Below are 16,764 nucleotides of genomic sequence, written 5' to 3' on the forward strand. Positions count from 1 at the left end.
TTAAACATAGCGTTTCAGTCTACCACTACCCCAACGTAATCATCTGCAAATCTTCTGAACCAAGCATTTAAAATTACATTCAGCCAAGGTAATATCAAAATATATTTTATTCTGGACCTCTTTCAGATCTGATTCAAATTACAGTTGTCAAAGCAATACAATGCAAAGGGAAACTGCAACAGAAAATGTGCCTAGAAGGGATATAAGGGCCTTGGGGACAAATCATTGTGATGTAGAACCAAAATACATCATAAAGTGTAATTAACATGGTCCAGGACAGTATAGAACATCTATATCAGTCTTCTTTAGACAATAATCATGAAAACTGAACAATAAAAGTCCTTTAAACAAGTACAAAAAAAACTGTCATGGGCTGGTTTACACTTTTACAACAGTTGTAATTTAACTGGATAACTGAAGAAATGATGCAGACATTTTAATCCAGTGCTATAGGTAGGCTCACAGAATTAGACCCAAAGGATTTGTAACTCCAAATGAAACCATTACAACTACAATGTCAATGTCAGGAGAGAGAGAAAATTACTTCTGTATTCTAGAATTACTGTTCTGCACACTGCAGTCTGTTGAGGACAAGATTGCAAAGTACACTGGACTAGCAACAACATGCAGACTGTTTTCTTGTATTTACCCACAAATGTCAAAAAACATTATGAAGTAAAAATGAATGATTATTTAAAAAAGAAAACAAAACAAAAACATGCCTCAAGTTATTGTCAAGCTTCAAACTTAAAGGCAGAGAAAGCGAATTATGTACTCAAAACTACTGATCTGAAGCACTATTAACACTAAATCTGCAATCCGCAAGAAACGGCAGATTTTCCTGGTTCGTCTGCCTTCCATCAGACTGACAGTGAAGACAGTCACACTTTCACAGAACGTGGTATTTCAGAGCTTTCTCTAGAGGGAGAAGTGAAGACTGCTCCACGGCTCTCTCCCTACGGAAAATGTCAGGGATCTTGATGGAGATTTACTGCTGTCTCCCGAAGCCATATTTGCTTCTAACATGCCACAATGTTGCTTCTGCTTTCTTCAGACTTCTGGAGAGTGTGAAACTGATCCCACTGGGGAACGGCTCTACAGGACTTTGGGAAGGGAGAAGCTATCACGCTTGTCAATGGAAAAGGAACACTGGGCTAAATCCGGCAGGCAATCCTGCTCTGGCAACCCCCCCCCCAAAGCCAAGGGGAGTCTCGGCTCGAGTGAGATGTGGCTCGTTTTACCTACGTGGCACGCTGCATGGTATTACACAGACCCAACGCCTCCGATGCTTATTCTGGCAAGGTCTTCTCATGAAGTGAAAGACAATGGGATTTCTGGTTAAGTAAAGATTGGAAAAATCGGGTCCCAAGGCTCCTCTTTGCTAAACAGACAAAACCATACAACCTTTTATTTACAAGCTGAAAAACCCAGTTTGCGATTTTAATGAAATTCCTTCATTCGGCAGAACTAAATGCATCAGCTGCTAAGATTGCTCTGTAAGCAAACTGGCACAACCGCCCTATGCCACCTACTATTCTTCCTAAACACAAAGAACATTTCAAAGGTACAACGTCCCATTAAATACCCTAGCATGAGGTAAGCAGTGTAAGGAAAAAGGAGTGCTTTTTAAAATGAAAATTAATTAAAATTGGTAGAAATCTTTGGCCTTTCTCTCAAGATGCATTAAAGTGTCATGAAATCAAGAAACATGCTTCAAAATGCCATGTCATTCTGACTCCGGTAACTATTACCTCCCTCCACCCAACCCAGAAAAAGAGGCACTTTTAGTGTTTCATATAAGATTTCCAATCATCTAGTAGACACGCTAAATAACCCTGCACAATTGTAGTCCCAGAATAAACTGAGTTTATCAACATTACAAAGAGTCTAAAAAAAGCTTTTATGAGGACCTAGATATTCTCTTAACTACACTAAAAAGTCCACTGGTTGGGAATCTTTACATCAATTTAAAAATGCAGAAAAAAAGGTAAAGTAAAAATAGAAAAAGAGGAACTCTACAGAAACCTGGACCTAATTATGCAGAAATGAGAAACGGGATTCTGAGATGGATGCATAGAAAGACAGCGAACTCAAGAGCAGTTCATTTCTTATTCCATCATTAATTCTGAGCCCAGTTTTTCCCCTTCCTTTTCTCCTCTATCTGGATATTTGCCCATTAACGTGTTGAACTGGAAAAAATAGGAACTGTAATGTATGCAAAGGCTTATGCACACGTCTGCCTTTACACTTGGAAAACAGGCGCAACAGAATTTTACTCTGCAAGACTAAGGATGTGCATACGTTTATACAACGTTAGGGTCTTACTGACATTTGGCATACTCAATTTAAAGGAACAATTTGGATAGTCTACCTCACTATTGAATACGAGGTCTTTGTGCTATAAAAGGTAACAATTAATGTCATGGTTCTCTTTTTTTTTTTTTTTTTTTGCTTCACGTAATCACAGAACCTAGCACACCTTGCATGCATGCATTTAACAGTGTATAAAACAAGAGGCGAGAAGAGGTGTGAGCAGGAGCAGCACTGTGGCATGCTAGTAAAGGACAACAATAAAATATCTATTGGCCAGATCCTCTGCTAGTGGAAACTGGCATCATTCCACTACAGTGGGGGCACTGCTGATTAACACCAGGTTGGGGGTCTCAGCCTGCGCGTCCAGAGCACTCAAGTCAACAGATCTGACGTTCCCGCTGGACTGTGCTTCGAGCACCTGAAAGCCCTGGACCCGTGGTACTGAAGCTCTGTTTTGTCTATTTCTGAATATGTGGTACTATGCTTAAGCAACTAGAATTACAACCAAAAGAGCTGATGATTGAGAAAGAGGAAAATGGCAATACCCTAAAACATGGCTGTGTGATTTTGCAGCTATGTCACAGAATTCCACCACAATTGTTTCGATTGGCTGAAAGAATCATCCAATAACTTTTATGAAAATGAATAAACTGTCCATATTAAAATACAAAAGTACTATCAAGAATCACTTCTGACTTTCAGATTTAAATTCAGTGCAATTGACAAATGCATTGCTAAACGAAAAATGCAGCTTAAACATACTCAAAACATTTGTGTCTATTCCTGGGAGCACAGTTTAAAATTATTGCACAGAATTTTTTTTTTTATTTTTATTTTTTTTTTTCATTAAATGACAGAGGTCAGCCACAGTCATGGACCTCCAGCAATAAAAGCAATATTTCAAGTGCCAGACACTCAATATATTAGGTTTCCTACATATTGTAACTCACAGGGTAATTGCTCTAAACATTTGTATTATGTTCCAAAACCCTAAAAATAGCTGGCACTGAACCACCGCGGATGACTGTCTTTATGGATATGACTTTTTGTTGGTTTTAAATGCTGTGTATGATAGTATTATAATCCTGGGGTATATATAAAGAATGTACTGTTGACTTCTCCTTACCACTGGCAAATTGCTACCCTACCTTAGCCAAACTCAGACTTGCTTCAAGTCGTGTTTATTCCATGGAAATAGCAGAAATCAATGCCTAAAGAACAATGGTTAAAATGTCAAAGCTGCATTATCTCAATTAAATCAATTCAGACCTAACTTGGAGAGGAAAAAAAAAAAAATCAAACCAAAACAAAAAAATAGGTTAGAGACTAGCAATCATAAGCCACAAAATTATTTGTGATTGAAATAGTGTTATAAAACTGGTAACTTTGCAAAGCTCTGTAATATAAACCATTCCTTAAGTAAAATGCCTGTGACATAAATTTGACAACCTCTCTTATAAATTTACACTCTTGGAATCTTATGCAAGACATGATGCAACCTTTTCGACTACACATACGCGTAAACACAACCTCATGCTATCATTTACAAATAAAATCACTATCAGTATACTTTTAATCACATGAGCAGAAAAAGGTTTGCCATATACATCTGTCATTGTAAGAAAAATACTTGATATTGTAAACAGAGTAAAAGACACTATATAGTAGTGATTATTAAAAAAATAGCAGCTTACATCTACCCTATATTTGGAAAAAAATGTAGTCACAAGATACAATAAACTGCAGGACTGGAGCAGCAGGGGAATTAGTGCAAGTATTCATCTTTTAAATAAGCTGAATCACTGCTATTAAAATAAACTTGAAGCAAGTCCTTTGTTTAAGTTTTTTTTTTAAATCTAAGGTAGTAAACATTTTGCCTCTTAATGGCAGTGTTATCAAATATATGCCAAAGATTTTATTTTAATAAAGAAAAATTACATGAGATACTTTTAATACTGGAGTTTGGTTACAATTATACATCTAAGCTCCTACAAATAACGATGGACAACTCTCAAAGAAGCTGTGGCGTGAACCCTTGTCCAGAAAGATCTTAACCTCTTAAAAAACAATCCCCCAGCTATACTTTGCTCCTTTTCACAATAGTGCACAATTTAACCATATTTTAGCTATGGTCTTAAAGCAACAGAAGATGCAATTTTTCCTCTTTTTTTGTCCTTTTTTTTTTTTTTGCATCCCTGTATTTTTCTTTTCTGTATTTTTGTGCCCTTCTATTCTTAAGTTTGGCAGAATTATGTCCCAAATAAGAAACTACTGCATTTCAGCCATGTCACCAGAAAATAAAACATAGCATTATACCCATTACTGTCATACTTCGTAGATGAGCAGGACGTGAAATATCACGCCTCGAAGAAGGATTTTTTTTTTTCTTCTCTCTCCATAATCCCTTTTCCACCCTCCCTCTGTTCACAAAATTGTGCTCTGGGAGCCACAAAATGTACCAAACATTATCAGGTTCAATCTACCTTTTCAAAGAATGCATTACAATATGTTTCAAAGAAACATTTTTTTTCCAAGGTGAAAAAAATATAAACAAGAAACTAATTCACTCCCTTACTTCATGCATCCGTAAACTTAACCAAAACAAAACAGAAAACCCAATGTTTAAAAGCAAAGAAAAAACTACTGCTGCAGATTTCTGTAAGTCCATTTTCTCTGTACACACAAACTGCTCAACTACTGAGAAGGAAAACAAAAATACCCCACAATCCATTGTCACAATGGATTTAAAGGGGAGAGGGGTAATGAAGGCTGCCATTAGTATCTTCTGAATTTGGTATGTATATGGGTCTGCTCTTGTATATGGTATATTTCTCTCTCTCTCTCGCTCTCTCTTCTGTTTTTCATATCCAAAACCTTTAAATGTTATTTTGGGGCACAGCAGATTCCAGCACTTGGTGAACAGGATTCACAAGCTGTGACAAAACTCTGTCATCCTCTTCAGGGTGTAATTTTTTTGTTTGTTTTTTTTCTCTTTTTATATACAGTATATGTATATATTTCTTTTACGTTTGGCTGTAGTGGACTGGCCATGGTTCAATTGGGACTATAGCAGTACATGGGTCAGGGACAGTCATTTTGGCTATGTACACATTCATAGTCGGTCCATGGCTTCCAACTAGTAGCGCTATTTCCGTAGGTCTAATACACAAACCTGCAAGAAAAAGGAATACATATACAGAAATTGCACATTGCACAATATTGCACATTTATACAATTCTGTGTGAGGTATCTGAGCAAAACCTATGAAACAGACTGTGTAAGCTTAATCTTGTATCTATTAACAATAGACTGGGTGGGAGGGGAATCACCAGGTGAGCACTTTGTTTATGAGCAGCCAGCCAGACCCAGGTGCTAAGGGTACTGCTGCCTAAGGAATTACTATCAGAACATTAACAACATCTTATGTAAGCTGTTTGCCTGTTATTTAACATTATGAGGCCAAGAACTTACTTGAATCTAGGTTATAAAAATATAGTAAAATGAAATTAAAAATGTGTGGGCAAATACTAGAATTGACCGGAATAATTCTGAAAAAACAGTTAATGGTATACAAATTCCAGTTTTAGTCTTTTCAAAATCTTCACTAAGTAGTGCTTCTAGTCCTGTTAGATACAGAAATCTACTAGCAAAATACAATCATATACAAGCTATGCTTTCAGTCACCAAACAGTTCAAAAGTGCCTATATTTGCTTAGTTATTACCAGCTATAAGTACATTTAAAACAGAGGGGATGAGAAGGGCTTTCACTAGCAAACAATATAAACGCAACATTTTTAAAAGAGCAGAAGCTAAATGAAAACAAATTTGTTGCAAGCACAATCAGCCTCTTGGGCCAAATTAACTGGAAGACTGGAAAGGTTACACAGCATGTATATAAAAGGGTCATCTAGGGGGGAATGATAATGAATTTCTACTGAGGATATGCCTTGAGCTTTTGTTCTTTTTATGATATTGTCTATACTTGTAAGACTAAAATGATATGAAAGACCAATCAAAATTAATTCTCTACAATTTAGTGTACTTAAGGGTTCAGAACAGAATACAGGAAGTTCTGAATTTAACAAAGCAATCTTGCTTACCAGCATGGAGCATGCAGGACAGGAGAACACTTTGGCACCTGTGTTAAGATAGTACCTGAGACTCTGGACTACAAAGCTACGAGGATTGCTTTTTGCTGACATTTGTTACTTTAAGCTACAGCACTTCAAAATGCAATTCCTTTATCACTCTTATTTTATTCTAATTTTGCTTTTCCTTAGGCTCTCTTCTCCTTTCTTTTAAAACCATGGCAAAAGAGAACCAAGCAAAAAAACCAAGTATTGTACTTGTTATGAAGAACTGCATGTTAATATTTTACTGGAGTACTTTGCAGCACAATGTCAGAAGAGCTAGGAGGTGATGCTACAACACACCACTGTAAGTTGATAGGGGGTGCATTCATGATTAGTTAAAACATACGGTTTTATTCCCTTCTTCTAAGTGAAGTAATCAGACTGGTATTTACGTATAGCTCCTGTCATTTTTAGGAACTTTTTAATTACGGGCATTCAGAAATTTGTACGTTGTTCTGCTGCACTTTCCGTTGAATGCAATGCAGAAGTTATTTCATTCCTATCATGCATTATAATAGCATCACCTACACTGAACATTTTCACTCGAAAAGGGCAAAGAGGCAAAAATGAACTTGTTTCCAGACTACAATGAGAAGACCAGCCACACTGAACACATTTCCATAGTAAGTCCCAGTAGGGACAGAAAATCTAAATTAGAGGCATCTTCACCTTCTGAGATTTTTGGAGGGTTTAGAATGGTAATGCATTAAGTTCGAACAACGACATTCTCCTTACAACATTACAACACCCTTATAGGCGAAAATCTACAGGTGAGCTGGCTGTATTCAAACTTCAGCTACAGAAGGAAATTTTGTCTCCATTGTTAGTCAAGAGATGTCCAGAAGATGCCTGTTTTTAGAATGTCAACCAAGTCAAGCAGCACTTACTGAACCATCTGAAGCACTTGCTCCAACTTTGTCTCCTGCTGCATTCCAGCAAACCTCAAAAATCCCTCCTGTTCCCCGATAACTGTGAACTAGGGCACCTGTCTAAAAAGGGACAAAACATGTAATTAATATAACAAAATCCAAGAGAACAAGTAAAATTTGTACAGCATGTAAAACTTCCCCGCTGCTTTTAAAAGCTGAAATTCTCAGAGGAAATGGTCCAGATGAGACTTGTGGACAATCTCAGCACTGTGTTAAAGACCGTGGCAAACACAATTATCGCATCTTGATCTCTTGTGGTCGACAGGCAAAACGGGGGATGGTCATGACTACTTCCGATTACTGAAATGAGCCTTTCAAAAACTAATATCCAATTCCCCGTAGCCAGAGATCACACCTTGTGTTAACAACGAAGTCTTTAGACTTTCATTTGCAATCAGCCCTTTTTTTTGCCAGAAACACAAAACAATAGTGTCCTTTCTTAGAAAGCTAAGTAGAAACATTTTGTTGTCATCATCTTCTCTCACTTTACATTCTCTTGTTTTTCAGTGAAATTCGGTGAAATAGCTATCAGATTTGTATGTCTACATCCAGTCATAATTTTTCACAGCAAACCTGTTTTACCAGGAGTTTAAAGTTCAGAGCTAACAAAGACAATTTTTGGATGCAACATGTTATTGGAGACACTTTGTTGAATATGTTTTGTTCGTGGTGGTGGTTGGTGGTGTTTTTTTGGTTGGGTTTTTTTTTGGTTGGTTGGTTGGTAGGTTTTTTTGGCTTTTTTTGTTAAGTAAAGACAATGTAAAGACAACTATTACTTTACCATAGCAAGGACTCGAAGAGAGAAATTAAACGCACATACACTAACAGAAGCAACCTTAGAACGAAGACAAAGTGAATCAGCATGTTAGGAATGGCAAAGCTCTTTGTGGCCAAAACATGAAGGAGCAACAAAAGCTGGAAGGGTGCTGATGGAAAAGACCAAACCACAAACTTCTAAACAGACGGAAGAGCTATACCTGTGTATTCCAGATGTGTACACATTTATCAAAGGAGCCACTGGCCAGGTACCTGCCATCAGGACTGAAAGCTACACTGTACACAGGTTCTTGATGTTTTGTCAGAGTGTGAATACAAATTCCTCTGTCTACATCCCATAACCTAACAGTAGAATCAAAGGATGCACTGTCAAGGGGAAAAAACACAGATTAATTACATCTCAATTCAAAATATTTTTGTTACTGATACAAACACAATATGATAAAGTATGCTACATGCTTCAAAACATTCTGTGAACCTACATGAACAAAGAGTAAAGTAAAAATAATGCTTAACAGGCATTAAAATAAATGCAATAAAACCAGGATTAAACAGTACCTTGCTAACATAAGATTGGCATTTGGATTATTTGTTCCTGGCCCTGTAGGACTCCATTTGATAGTATAAATTTCTTTGTTGTGTGCTTGTAAATCATGGACACAACTGTCTTGTTTCATACTCCAGATCTATGATAAAAACGGAAGAAAACACAAAGACATTTAGCATAAGATTGTACTAAAATATATTTCATATCTTTCTTCTCTATCATTTGTAGTCTGACTGCTACCTTTTAGGCCACTCAAAACATTTCCTATGGCTGCTGGGTTTCTAGAGTAATTATGACAAGTATTATTCCAGTACCCTCCATTCTTTGAGTTACAAGTACCTGATGGGGTTAATGAGTAATAAAGGTACTGTCTATAGAAACCAATCTGCATGTATTGACTACAAGCACCTTGAAAAGTGCAGGGATGAGAACTAAAGTGAGAAGAGCAGTATGTATATGTTCATGTCCAAGTTGACAACATACCACAGTCCTATTTTTATATGAACTTCTTGCTATACAGACTGAGTGAAATAAAGGGATAGTAGAACAATTTTCTGTTTTCATACAAAGCCATAGATGCATACTGCAAAATGCATTATGGCATTTTCCTGGCTTATTAGGATTTGCATTGCCAGGTGTTTGTTCAGTACTTCACACAGTTCCTTAGGACTCCCAACTCCTGCATGACAGCCTTCAACAAACTAACTCTTAATAGAATAGTTTGCATTGCCACTACAGAAGGGATTTTGGAAGGCTTTTATACCTTTTCCTAAATGTGACATTTGATATGGTACCTAATCTGAACACTTTTTTTAATGGTATCTGTTTCAGCAGTGCTTTTAGCTCACCTTTTGTTAGAAAAAGCTAACAGGAGCATGTTTAGAGCCCAACTGTATTTAAGATGCAATTGAGATGTATGTTTAAATGAATGATACTTTTCAGGACTGGTGCCTCACTGAAGTGGAAATTGATTTTCAATGTGCAGGCAGAATTAAAATTGTATTTCCCGTTTAAATTCATGGGATCAAAATCTAGCTTATCTTCCCAAAACTAGTATAGATGAAAAAAGTCCATATTAGCTGCCCTAGAGAATATCAAGTTGGCATCACAAGAGAGAGAAATAAATAGGCATCTTCCATATGGTTCAAAACCTGACATTCATTCCTCCTGCCACTGAAAAGTAAGCAATCCACAAGTGATTAGTGATGTGCAGACTTATCTACAAGCAATTACTCTTCCAGTTATCCTGAACAAAGTGATAACATGCTTTCCAGGCTGGGCTGAATTCAAAGCAGCAACCAAGAAGTTAATTGCCTGAGCCCACAAACACGTTCCCAGTTGTCACCTGTCTACTCACTCAGAGGCAGCACCAAGAGCTTGAGCTCTGGATTGGAACTCATCTCACCTGAGTTTCAGAAGCCTAAGTACTAAATACCCAGCTTAAGCTGGCTATTTCAACTCCATCCATTGCCAGTGGAGAACGACTGATGCTTTCAGGGGTTTACTTATCACACTTGACTTAGACACTTAACTTAGGAAAGGATGAATTCTCTTCAGTGGTGCTAGACACTCTGTTGACTAAAGATGTCTAGACATCCAGCTTTAGACTGGAGGCTTAACACTTAAATGTTTATATTCAGATAAGGTGACTTCCACTGCAAGTGCCTGACTGTGTGCCAGCACAGGAGGGGATATCTGGCTACTCATTCAGCCATTCCCTGTCTCTGATTAAACAACAGTGAGGCAGATGGAAATAACTGTCCCAAGGGCTACTAACAGGACAGCACTGTCAACATAAAAAAAACCAACCCAAAACATATCCCGAAACTCTACCAAACATAGTGGTAAAACACCCACTAAATATAAAGCAGTATGGGAGTAACAGAAAAGCACCTGCACCATGGGAACAGCACAGGCCTGTCAGACATGAACAACCTCATTTCTTCTCATGCATCTAACCTGGTGGTATTTTTGTATGGATCTCTATTGCCCCTTCAAGTCATATGTATAAGTTACAGTATCCTCTGCATTCACAAGTTTGCCCCAGTTCTACAAGAAAGCCTGTTGCTATGAATTATGTGGAGGAAAAGTGTAGGTGCAATTGAAAACTGTAGAATGACTCCTGATGAACTGGAAAAACCAAGGAGTACACACAGTCTCTTAAGAAACAATATGCCAAAGATTTTAACTAGAAAGAAGGGGAAAACAGAAGAAAATCAGGAAAGGAGCTAGTCACCCATTCTTATATGTGTTACATGACATGCATTCCAACTCTTCCTTTTAACCAAAAGCAACCATCAAGTGTGACAGCTTAATGATTAATGACCTGATTCTGTAAACAGCTAAAAGCACCTAATAAATCATGCTCCAAGTCTCAGGGTGGCAGACTGTAACAAGTGCTTTGGACCAAAGCTTGGCTCTGATTAACAAGGATTTGCTAGGATTGCCTAATCTTGTTATATTAAAAAAGAACAAATATTAGACGACACAGCAAGTACACTGATACTGCTGCATTGCCTGAGCTAACGGTGTGCATTCCAGAGTCCTACAAAGACAAGAGCCAGTACCAGAACTCCCGTTACCTTTAGAGTCATATCATCAGAGCAGGATGCCAGAAGATTACCAGTTGGATCCCATTTGATTGCATTTACTTCATTCTAAAATTGAACAGTGAGAATAAGTTGGAGTCTTCACTTCCATTACAAATGACAGCTTACAAAAGATAAAGTTGGACAGCAGTTATGAGTATTTGTATAATTGTCAGTATTTTAACATTTAATTTTCATTCCTAGCTTTGCCATCAATAACAACAACATTTGCTACCTGTTCATCACATTTTCCCATGCATGCTCATACACAACATAGGCTGTGTCTTAAAATTACCATGTTTCTTCTTCTAAAGCTCACTTTTGCTATGCCATCCTGGCACTGGTAAAAAAAGCTGCACATGGGAGTGAGAATTGTTCTAATAATGATGGGGATTACAGTTACCATATGACCTTACTACAACCACCTGCATATGTGCATCTATTGACTGTTGCCAAAGACCAACCACTACACAAGTGCTGTATACTGGCAAATATACCTGGTCCCCAATCTCTCATTAATAAACATATCATATAGCAACCCCCAACTTTCCAGTACTTACTGTGTGACCCTGGAAGGTTTTGATGGGCCTATCTTGTCCTAGTTTACAGACATGAATACACATGTCTGTACTGCAAGAGGCAAATGTGTTGTTACTCTGCCAATCAACATCTAATGCTGGTGCTAAAAGAAAAAGAAAGATATTTAAAACTATGGTATGTATTCTGCAGGAGTTTGATTTGCAAATTTAGCATGCACCATGTTAGAACAAATGCCAACAGGAAGCAACCATTAATTTTACAGCAGTTCTAAAGATAAGCAAATGCTACGAACAGTGAGAAATGCAGCCAAAACCAGTCTTGCACAAAGAAATGAGACAAAATTTAATAGAAGTCATTAAAACATGGAACATCTCTGGAGTGAAACAGTTATACAGAAGACAGTGCAGCAGGACAACAAGCTGTAGTTAAGTCATCTATACATAAATCTCAAGAGTCAGCATGAGGAACAGGTTCCTACAACTTAACACATCGTCATGCATGCGCTCATCTCCACTAACAGTTCATGCTTGTGCTGATAGATGGGAGCCAGTGAAAGGTAATGAATTATTTCCTTTCTTAATTCCAGCATTATAAGGTGTGGTAACTTGAAGCTTAATCATGGGCGACGTATTCCATTTGAACAAGCCAAGATATTTATGGCAGATAGCACACAGAATTGCTTCGAGTAAATCAAGAATTGATGTTTTTGATTGTTGTCATGCCACTGAAAACTTAGTGCGAGCACAATAAAAAGTGGAAACGAGACACATTTCTTAAAGGCCCTTCAATGACATGTTTGTCATCCTCTCTATTCTATTTTCCAGCTGATTCTGGCAGGCTTGCATAGCATGCAGCCTACAAAGCAATTTGTCTGACCTCCTGAGAGGCTGCACTCTCATCCCAGCTGGCCAGTGAACAGCCTTTCAGCTGGTTTGTGGCCAAACAAATTGGGGACAGCACAGCAGGCAGCGCAGAACAATGGGATGCGGAGCTGGGATTACTGTAGCAGGAAGATGACAAATGCAGTCCTTAGCTGATAAACACAAATCTTTCGTGGCCCACCCACTTGATTTGCCTGCCACTGTACTACAGAAAGTCAGTAATATTTGGATTATCTCCTATGACTTTCACAGAACTGCAATAAAATTGTGAGTGTTAAAGTTATGAAATCAGAACAATTCTTTGTTTACATTCTCAAAATTCCTAAGACTACAAATATGGGATCCAGTATCCAAAGACTGCCTGAAAGACTTCAAAATGGTGTAAATAAGCACCATAAACTCCACATTTTTTTATTTATTTTAATAAATAACACTGTTTTCATCTTTTCAGATGACAATCCTGAATCATCAAAATCAAGACTTACCAGAATGAAAAGGAAACTGCTGCTTGGCTTCGCCAGTGTGGGCATCCCAAATAATTGTGGTCTGTATTAAACAGATAAACAAACAATAAACAAATTGCTAGTTTCCCCACAACTACTACCATTCAAATGTATCAGACTACCCAGCCTACTCCCCATTGCCCAAACCTGCTCCTGATTATATATTTCTAGTGTTCTACCCAGTACTAAAAGAAATAGTAGTAGATGTAGAGACAACAGTAGAAAACCTTAATATATCACAATATGTTTAATCACAACATTCAGGGTCTGAAGGGAAGAAGGGGGTTGTGGGCTTTTTTTTTTTTTAATAAACAAAAAATAAATAAATTTATGTCCTTAGACCTATTTATATTCTTGTAATCCACTCCATACACCTATTTTAATTTCAAATACTTGTAGACTCAAATTGTAATTTCAAATACTTATTTGTCCCTATGGAGATCTTCATATAAACAATTAGTCTCATGCTTAAGAATCTGAAAGATTTGATTTAAGGGTGTAATTTTATTCTGAGTTGTTCTCTGCCAATACTTCTGATATCCTTCTGATGAAAGTAATCTTACATGACAAAATTAGTATTTTATAATCACTATATTATATGCCAATATCCCTGACCTACTTCAACGATCAATAAAAATTTTGACACTGAATTCAGTGGAAGCATGAACTGACCACAGAAATTATTTACGGAAAAGAAGCATAAGGTTGGGTCAATCTTTCTGCTAATGCAGAGTATTTTTCAAAGCATAATCTCAGTTGCTTTGTCCAAGGAGTTTTATTGACTGAAATGAGGCTTCTATCTCCTCCAGAGTGTATTTCTGCAAATTAAAAGCTGTACCTTCACAAAGACTTAAAAAATGGCATAAGCCATCACAGCTGCCAAAAGAAGAAACCCATCCTTTCCATGCTTTGAGACATTTAGTTTCCCTTCCTTTGTGCCAGCACAAGCATCTATAAAGCTGGGCACTGAAGCAAACCAGGTTAAATGCGCACAGGGGAAAAAAAAAAAAACCAAAAACAAACCCCCCAAAAACCCTGAGAAAATCTACTTTACAGTGACACTGCCAGTTTTAAGTATTGTGGGCCTGTGATCTTACTAAGCTTGCAGTTTGCCAGTCTCACTAAGACAAAGCCTGTGTTTACTTCTGCAGCGTGAATCGGTTACAGAAGAAAACCAACTCTTCTTAATCTTTTAATAGTCTATTCTAATCTTTGAATTAGTCTTAAGACTATTCTTCATCACTATGTGCCCTTCCTACGATTCATAAAATCTCTCACGCTAACAACAGCTTTGAATTTAAAGACCTCGTGAGTCTTTAAGTTTGTTTAGAGATGTGAAATAAAACACAGTCAAACAATGAGCTTCATGGCATTACACTCCTGGCACCTCCCCAGTCAGATATATTGACTTGTCTTATGTTCCAGCTCTAACCTTTTTAATCGTTCTCAGGCTTCACTGATATCCCAATCAGCCTGAACCTATTCCTCCAGATTTTTTTCTGAGACTTTGCATAAAGTGCTTCACTAAATTTTAGATGATTCTGTTTTACAAAGGTTTAATGTTCCTGCATTCAATGCACTTAAGTTTCCAACTTACACTAACCTAATTGGGAAGAGATCCAGGGACACTGAAATCTAATAAATTAAAATATCTCAATAAACTACTATAAAACACAAGGAAACATAGCTAGCATAACAAGTTCTTTGTAAGTACATATTTAAGTCCCATGCCTTTAGTTTAATTTACTTACTTTCTATAGCTTTGCTATTACGCTTACAATTAGATTATAATGGTGAAGGAAAGAATTTTAATTTTACCAAAGATTATCTCACCTTGTCCACTCCTGCACTTAAAATGAAGTTTCCTTTCTTGTTCCATTTTAACGCAAATATAGGACCTTTATGTTGCCCTAAGGTGCTGGCAAGATTACCTGAAAATTTATATTGATATGAATACATTAAAAAAATAAAAATCTATGCTGTGAGCCACAATACAGGAAAATATACTGGAAATTAAAAGTATTTCACTTACCATCTTTAGTCCATATCCTTGCAAAGCCATCATAAGACCCAGTTGCTAGAAGTGTACCTTCACTCTGCCAGCAAAAAGGTTATTTTATTTATTTACTTTTACTGTATAACTCAAAAGCTAAAGAGCACAAAGCAAATTTCAGATAGAATACATCTGCATAAGATTTATGATATCTATTCCATTGACTACAACTTCTTAAAAAGAAGTCCCCAAAGTACAATACAGGAAATTACAATGCAACTCAGAAATAGAAATATTTCAGGAGCTGTAGCAGAGCATGCACAGTTGCTGTCACTTAAAATTTGACTATGCAAAATTATAGCTACAATTTTCTTGGAGTATTTTGAGCACTGCCATTTCTACTTACGTTCCAATCCAGCGATGTCACATCTTTGTTGCTGGGTACATCCTGCCCTCCTTCTCGTATACAGTGTCGAAGTACCAGCTGCGTAGAGCCACTCGTGCTGTTTTCACTGAGGTTCCATATCCGTGCTGTTGAATCTCCAGATCTACAAAACAGTTAATGAGAATATAACCCCTTCTCCCAATTAATTCCATTTTAAAATGTATTCCTTTCAAAACAGCAAACATTGTGCCATTTGACGTAGAGGGTGTTGGGGCAGGTATTATTTTAACTTGTTACCATCATACAGGAGTATGCCAACGAGCATCGGTATTACGTACGCACATGGTTAATGCACATACCCTGAGGCCAAAAGGTCACTAACGGGATTCCAGGCACAAATGAATACTTCGGATTCATGGCCACGCAGCACCACTGCTTTGTTGGGAGGGATTTCAACATCTCCATCTACTTCCATCATATCTGTGTGATTATCTGCATTATGGGAAACAACAGTAGAGAGAGGTGGATTTTAATATTTTGGGACAATACATTGTAACTGCTGTATGGTTCATATTCTTCTGGGATGAGCATAACAATTAATTCATAATTTACGTGGATCAAAATTTGACAAAGCTGAAATGTTCCTTTATTTTTCCAGTTCCAATTTATGAAGTACTATAAACAGATGGGAAGTTTCAAAAATGTGAGAAAACTCTTAGCCCTTCTAAACCTCACCACCCAAATGGATTTAATTTTGAAACTTCAAAACTGAGGCCAAAAGTTAATTTTTGCTATGTTAAAAAATAAACGCTGATGTTAAAAGTACTCACAGTTTTTCAGGCACAATACTGCATAGTACAATATGTTACTAGTCTATCTTGTGCTTTAAAAATACATTTATGACACATCCATTTTCAAAAAATCTCTCTTTTCACCAATTGCAGTCAAACAGGTTTTAAATCCACATCTCAGACACTTCATTTACAAAATGGCTCTAATTAATATAATAACATTTGGTGATATGGTAAACTGATAACAGAGCTTTTTAAACTGCATCAGCAATTACTGTAGAACTGTGGCAATACATAGCTTTCTGCGTGGAAGTGACGTTGAATTCATATTGTTCTGTAAAACATACTGGGGGTAATTCAGCTAACAAAACTGTCTTCTTGGC

The 16,764-nt window shown here is 37.1% G+C and overlaps 1 protein-coding gene across 2 annotated transcripts in view; it reads right to left on the bottom strand.

Annotated features, from left to right (window-relative positions):
* Positions 1-89: 89 nt before the first annotated feature.
* The window catches only part of TBL1XR1 (transducin (beta)-like 1 X-linked receptor 1), a 118,362-nt gene continuing 101,687 nt past the window's right edge, over positions 90-16,764 (bottom strand). For both annotated transcript variants that reach the window (XM_010572908.1, XM_010572909.1), the window contains 11 exons: positions 15,950-16,082; positions 15,612-15,753; positions 15,245-15,308; positions 15,046-15,143; positions 13,195-13,255; positions 11,849-11,970; positions 11,283-11,357; positions 8,712-8,839; positions 8,354-8,519; positions 7,335-7,436; positions 90-5,485 (listed from right to left, as the gene is read on the bottom strand). In XM_010572908.1, the coding sequence (XP_010571210.1) occupies positions 5,459-5,485; positions 7,335-7,436; positions 8,354-8,519; positions 8,712-8,839; positions 11,283-11,357; positions 11,849-11,970; positions 13,195-13,255; positions 15,046-15,143; positions 15,245-15,308; positions 15,612-15,753; positions 15,950-16,082 (1,118 nt within the window). In that variant the 3' untranslated portion in view covers positions 90-5,458. The remainder of the gene's footprint in view (positions 5,486-7,334; positions 7,437-8,353; positions 8,520-8,711; positions 8,840-11,282; positions 11,358-11,848; positions 11,971-13,194; positions 13,256-15,045; positions 15,144-15,244; positions 15,309-15,611; positions 15,754-15,949; positions 16,083-16,764) is intronic.

The sequence above is a fragment of the Haliaeetus leucocephalus genome, unplaced genomic scaffold, assembly GCF_000737465.1.
Source record: "Haliaeetus leucocephalus isolate CR32 unplaced genomic scaffold, Haliaeetus_leucocephalus-4.0 Scaffold362, whole genome shotgun sequence".
Taxonomy (NCBI): domain Eukaryota; kingdom Metazoa; phylum Chordata; class Aves; order Accipitriformes; family Accipitridae; genus Haliaeetus; species Haliaeetus leucocephalus.